At 41.7% G+C, this 7,035-nt stretch overlaps 1 protein-coding gene across 2 annotated transcripts in view; it reads right to left on the reverse strand.

The window, feature by feature from the left end:
- gria3b (glutamate receptor, ionotropic, AMPA 3b) overlaps positions 1-6,054 on the reverse strand; it is a 494,474-nt gene extending 488,420 nt beyond the window's left edge. For both annotated transcript variants that reach the window (XM_070882006.1, XM_070882007.1), the window contains exons 1-2: positions 5,964-6,054; positions 5,473-5,631 (exon numbers count right to left, since the gene is read on the reverse strand). In XM_070882006.1, coding sequence (XP_070738107.1) covers positions 5,473-5,631; positions 5,964-6,054 — 250 coding nt within the window. The remainder of the gene's footprint in view (positions 1-5,472; positions 5,632-5,963) is intronic.
- Positions 6,055-7,035: the final 981 nt, after the last annotated feature.

Consider the following 7,035-nt stretch of genomic DNA (forward strand, 5'->3'; position numbering starts at 1 on the left):
AAGCTATTGTGGAGACAAGCACCTGTTCAAGGTTGGCCAGCCAACCAACCAGATGATGAATGGATAGAGAATATCAGAAGATAAATTCACCCTACTTCAGAAAGGGAGTGGTGGAAAGAGTAGGAGGACGACTGAAAACTTACAAATCATGCAGCAAATGCTAAGCAATCAGACTGAAATAATACAAGTGGAATTCATGATCTACATAGAGCAGCTGATTCCCTCACTGTTTACTCACACACCCACTCTGTTGAATTGGAATTGTTACAACACATGGTGGTTTTATGAATATAATTACTTGAAAACATTGAATTGACATGATTAGAATAGATTTATGTACCAGTAGTAACATTTCTGGGCCTGAGAAGAGTACATTCTTTCATATTGACTATCAAAAAACACTACGCTATTATATTCAGAGTAAAAGAGTTCAGTAAGTAAATGTGTGAACTCCAGCAGAGGTTGCTAGCAAGTTAATATTCCTTGTGCTTGTCAGATATACAATTATGTGAAAAGCATGAATTCACTAACACAGACATTGTTAATACAGTGACTCAAAAAGTAAAATTGCTGCTTTGGAGGCTAAATCCATCAGGCAAATTGCACCACTGCTAACAACCTCTGCTGGAGTTCACACATTCACTTACTTAACTCTTTTATGTTGAATATGATCTGTAATGCAATGACCTCCACAGCTTTGAATTGGAAACAAATGTACTTGTGGTCCTTGCCTGATATCTTTACTTTGTTCTTACTTTTTTTACACTTTTACCATTGCGCTGGTGGCATGGACACCACTGAAGGTACAATTACGTAATTTCACTCTCAACGCATTTTCTTGACTAGGAACTGGAGAAATCAGCTGAGTAATTCACGATTTTCTTTTTATTACAATTCAGAGTCAGAGCCAAATGATGATTGAAGTGCTTCCTGTACCTTTATTTAAATTGTTATCTATACTACTGGACAATCAGAACAAAATCACAGCTATTACTTGCATAACGCATAACGTGTGAGCACTGCAGTTATTCATAATTTTGTTTTATTTATAACTAAGAAATCGGTAAACCGTCAACAGATTCTTAGCTTGTACTAAGTCTCTTTTTGAAGAATGTACTCTATTCAGTCGATAACAGCGAAAAATATCACCTCAACAAAATCTTTATACAGTGACTTTTGGAATACTAATATCAGTTCTGAAAATCTGCTGCTAAAGAAAGACAGCACAACACCAGCACGCTCTTTCATTATTATCTAATTTCTCCAATTAATAGAAGGCCTAATGTTAATTGTATTTATGGCAAAGAAATATCAAAACTGCTAGCTCAGTATGCTAAAGGTGAAAGCTATGGATTTAATTCTCCAAAATACTCTGACATGCAGATCACTAGAATTTAGAATCAAATGATTTGCACGGGAAGTTATACTGTCGAGATAACAAACACAACTGCTTTGTGGCTTCACATAAAAGTGGGTGGAATCACAAAAAGCCCCAAAATATATGTTAAAAAAACTCTGGAGTTTGAGTTATTCAATCATTGTAAACCGAAAGGCCCCGGTAAAAATACAACGAGGTCAGGCACTGAGAAACGTAAGGAGTGAAATTTATTCAGAGACTAAGTGCAAACCTATTTAAGCACAGTGAGCTGCAATTGTTTCAAAGATTGAGGTATATCAAAATTGGTGTCATTTTTAAACCAAAATGAGTGTCACTCTAATGAGTGGGAGTTGATAGGGCTACAGACGCTTTAGAGCAAGCCCCGTTCTTAATATGCAGATAGTGCAGACAGAAGAGATCAGTATTCTTTGCTATTACTCCCCATTCAGCCTCATCACATTGATGGTGTCCTATAGCTGTCATACAATCGATTAGCTGTGCATTTGACCAGTTTATGCTGAAGGGGAAATGTAATGATTGTCAAAACGTGACCCACTATGCTCTACATAAGCAACCGAGGCAATGATGAAAAATTCCTTGCTTGTACTGCAGTGATTGTCAAATACAGTCCTTTCATTTCTGTTAATATCCGGAACTGGAATTTTAATCCTTTAGGCTTTTCTGATAGGATGTGTTCGAATAGTGAACAGATACGGCAAGAATCCAATTAGCGCCAAAATATAGGAAATTGCCAGCTAAGCATTAATTACTTGATACGCTATGTGCTCGTGGGTTTCAAATTTTAGATGAAGTATTGAATTATATTTCTAACACCATTATATGTTCTTGTTAGAGGCCCGAGTGGAAATCGAAATTGAGAAATAGGTAATCATTTATACAATTTGATAAGAGTTAAGAAATTATGTAGGACATTGATCATAATGATATGTGAACTAGGCATCTTCATGAATGCTGCTCATTATGTGAGGAGGCGGCGGAGTGTGTCAGTAGGCCTCCCGGCCGTAAATAGAAGGGACAAGCTTCCCGCTATATAAATGCATTTTGTTGAAGTAGATTATTGTTGAAGGGTAAAAATAGCTCGAGTCAGCGATGCAGCAGTGGGATGTTTACCCACTGAGCACCGCAGAATAAGAGCGGCGATTGCACAGCCCAGGGAACTGGGTTTCACTCCATTAGTTAAGTGACAGAATGAGAGATGAGCAACTTTGTAGCGAAAGCAGAGGCAAAATGAGGCAGTTTCGGATTGGAACAGTATCCATGCTGGGCGTTAGTGCGAGAGAGACATAGGTATTTGCACATTGTATGTTTGCATTGGAACTGTGTATGCGTGCATGTGAGAGGTACATCTCTTGCAAATCTCCGTATGTTACACAACCAACTTCAGGCGCTAACACGTCGTGGGAATATACATGTCACGGGATACGGTTAGACAGGTTAGCGAGCTCACAGGAGGAGTTTATGCAGGTGCTTGTGTTCTGGGTTATTTGGAGCTTTGTTAATTTCTATGTCAAGGTGATTTCATTTCCACTGCATATCAGCAGTGAAACTCCTACATCAAGCTGCCAGTCAGCAGAGTGCCCTGGGGATCGGTTGTATGATGTCCTACATCCCAGGGCCCAAGTGTCATTTGTAGTCTCAAGGCATGTTTTGACGACCAGTGCCCAAAAAAAGCCTCTGGAAGTATTCACGTATTATTTTTTCCAACAGACTTCCCTAATGATATCATTTTATGCACTGAATTGTTAGAGGATTGCATTATTAAATGCAATTTGACACACTTAACCCCACCCCTCGCGAAAGACTCGAATAATGTTCCGCTGCAGTTCATGGAGATACTTATTTTATATTTGGTTACCTCCTCCTGTTATTTAGCGGGGTCGCTAGCAAAAATATTTTCTGATGAGGCGCACAGAAAGCAGATTTTGATCTATAAATTGATTTATCTTCAAACCACTGAGCGCCTTCGCGATGAGGGGTTTTCCCCACACAGGCACCCATATAGTATCTCTCCCTCGTCAATAATAGGTATCTATTTGCAGGGTTTGATTGAACGTAGAACGAAAAGAAACAGAAAAACGCCCCGTGCTTTTCATCTTGATCCTTATTCTTGCAATATTTTACAACTGGGCTCGCTGTGCACCTTGCTGCCTGACACTAACCTCAAATCGATAGGTTATTTTCTAGCTGGCGAGTGGAGGGGAATGGGTGTTTGAACATCCTTTCATAAGAGGGAGGTAGACACTTTTACAGACAGCAGACTGCTGCAGATGCTGGGAATGTGAAATGAAGACAGCAAGGCTGGAAACATTCAGGCAGCCCCTGTTCGGAGAGAAAGGTATGGTTAACCTTTCAGGTCAGAACCGGATGGCACTTGGGCCTTTAGAACCACTCGCCTTATCTGCATGATTAAAGGCGAAGTTCTGCTGCGTTTTCCGGTGATTGAATGGAACTTTGCAAGGCGATTACCCGACAGCTTCACACGCTTGCCTTAAGTAGGGCCAAGCACTTCACACCTCATGATGCTTTCATGCTTGCTAAGTGTTCCGAGATGTTGCGAACTCCACATTGACGCATTGAACAGCAAGTTCGCCAATACTTTGTATCAAAACCTAGCCCACTCTTCGCAGTTTACACATAAATTCTCCAGGCACTGGCTGGCTAAAATGTTCCAAGTTCTACCGCAGTGTACTATTTCCTGTGCACTCTTCCGTGAATCTTGAATTACTGCATTGAAATGTGGCTTTCTAGAGTCAAATGTGTATTGAGCAGCTATGGTCCCAGAAGGTAATTTGCCGAGAGCCAATCCTTCAATACAAGCCTCAGTCAGGAAGTGGGGCGGGGGGTGAAGAGGTGGCGGGGGGAGTGATGGGTTGGCGGTGAAGAAATGAGAGAGGCGGAGGGAGAAAACACGGAGAGAAAGAGAACGATTCTGTTTTTTAAGAGAGGAAAATAAACTTTCAGGTCTGCATTACTGGAAAAGATCGGTGATTGTTGCGGCTCTTTGTCTGTCAGAGGCTATCGGGCGTTTATATGGCGCTTATTACATGGGGGTAGATCCAATTAAAACAGGAAAAGGTCACTTAAGGATTTCTATATCCTAGAGCGATCTGTGGAAATAAAAGAAATGTCAGAAAAATGCAGCGTCTCGAATTGGTGGGACACTTACGAGAGCCCGGCAGAAATGAATGGGACACGAATACCCTGTGGACGGTTAGATTTAGCTGAGAGTCTGTCTCCGGATTAATTAGATTCGGCACTGAAAGCGCTCTCTCTCTCCTTCCTGTAGCAGGCATGGTCAACACACATGAAATGGCAAGAGATGTAACTGACGCGAGAACGCTGCCATACCAAATGTTATTGCTGCTGATCTAGAGGTTAGTATTTTGAAAACACACACACACACAGATCGCACCCGCCCCCCCCCCCCCCCCCCCCCAAACATTTGAGGTAAAGGTGTGCAACAACAAGACAGCGGTTATTTTCAAATGACAGCGCAACAAAGTGCTTCGAGACCTGCTTACTAATGAGCGGGGACCTGCAGAGTCCGGGAGAAAAAATAGGACGTGGCGGAGAGAATCTGCAAATGGAGCAGAGTCATCTTTCATCGGAAATATCTTCAATGGGAGTCCAGCTATACTACACACACAATGCTCCGCGATAGCTGAAAGACAAGCACCTTATCATGGCCATCTAAATATAGCGTACTATAGATTTAGATTTCTACAAAATACAAAAGTTCCACCAATGGGCAAGAGCACCTATATATTAAAATACATGGACTTGTTTCATTACACCTAGAATGCACACGGGCAGAGAGCTGCCCCTTTAATACCGCTGTACTATACCGAGCTGTATAGGTCAATAGATTGCTACATGCATGTAACAAGATGCCAGGATTGTACAGGTTATATGAAGTAAATGTCTTGAGAAAATGAGTAACATGGCTTTCTATCAATTTTCCTCTATAAAAGCATCAGTAGGCTGACTTCATTAACTTTTGAAAAGCAACCCCCCCCCCCCATTTCAATGCTTTAGTCCAAACACACAGAGGCGAACTGCAAAACTGTACTCACAAGCATTGGTGACTGAGAAACTGTTGGAAGACTCGAGGTTGTCGACATGTGGGGTGAGAGCAAAGGGAGCTTCGGAGATGTTAGGGTTTGTGTTGTGAAGGTAAATCCCGAATCGAAAGGCGCTGTTTTCCTGATCTGTACTTCTTGCGAACAGCCCCCCTGTGCAGAATTAAAAGAGAGAGAGCAAATCGACTTGTGCCGCATAACCCTGGTTCTTCACTCGCTGCTCCATATTACAATACGGCACAGATGTAACCTACACTGTAGATACGAGCGTCTTAGCTACATCGTAATGTGATGAAATAAAACAGGAGCAGAAATCAGGTTAACTTACTTATAAGATTACAATAAACCCCCTTTAACCTGCATCAATTACAAATGACTTCATTTATTTTAACACATTTAAGTCGCTACCCGTGATCGTGGTTGCTGTAGCTCGGTGTGAAGTTTGATGTCATTTATGTACTAGACTTAACACAGGAGTTGCTTACCTATTTGGACATTGCTGGGGAAAGCACCCAAGGCTACACCAAAAAGCACGTTGAGTAATAGGAAGACAGACTGCAGAAGGTTTTGTCCCATTTTCTCCCTGATTTCAATTCCTTAAAACCGACCTGAAAAAGGCAAATGCGCCGCACTGGATATAAATCCCACTCTTCCCCCTCTTTCGTCCTCCCTCTCTCTTCAAAGTGTTTCACTTACGACCACTGAGCGAAGCGAGGATAAAATATTCTGCCAGAGGAAAATAGGACTATTTCACACTGGCAAAGATGGTGGTGAAGTGAGGAGCGGATCTGAACATGCGCCTCCAATTGGAGCGGCGAGGGAATATTGATCAAACTTGATCTGACGTTGAATTAAGCAGCATCTCTTAACATCCCTGCAACTGCAGAGCGGGCTGCAAAGCTCAAGTACTGTACCGGCGTTTGTCAACAGCGCGATGTGCTGAATAGAAAACACAACTCTCACGTGTACTCAAAGCATTAAAGACACATCGTCGCGTTGTTTTTTAAATGACTTAAACTGCAGGCATTTCAAAGCTATCAGAAACCAAAACGGCACAGAATCATATGGAATAGGAAGAGGCCATTCGCAAGCGTGTCTGTGAAAGCTTTGAGAGGCACAGCGTTAGGGGATGCCTGCCTTGATTTTTGTTCGGAACTTTGAATATCAAGTCTATTTTCACTTGAACATAGAAATATATAGGACCGAAAGATCAGCCCATTTCGGTCCATCTAGCCAGAGTTCAAAAACAGAACGAGGAATTCAATTCAGTAATAATGCGCATTCTCTTGTAATAACATTTTCCAAAAGCCCAGTTTTGGTACATTGATTATTTTGTTTGACGATTCAACATCTTGCATTTATATAGCGCCTTTAACATAGTAAAACGTCCCAAGACTCTTCACAGGAGGGTTATCAAACAAAATTTGACACAGCCACATAAGGTGTTATTAGGACAAGAGGACGGTTTTAAGGAGCGTCTTAAAGTAAGAGAGAGCGGCAGAGAGTTTTAGGGAGGGAATCCCAGAGCTTAGAGCCTCGGCAGCTAAACGTACAGCC

This window comes from Pristiophorus japonicus, chromosome 6 (assembly GCF_044704955.1).
Source record: "Pristiophorus japonicus isolate sPriJap1 chromosome 6, sPriJap1.hap1, whole genome shotgun sequence".
NCBI classification, from domain to species: domain Eukaryota; kingdom Metazoa; phylum Chordata; class Chondrichthyes; family Pristiophoridae; genus Pristiophorus; species Pristiophorus japonicus.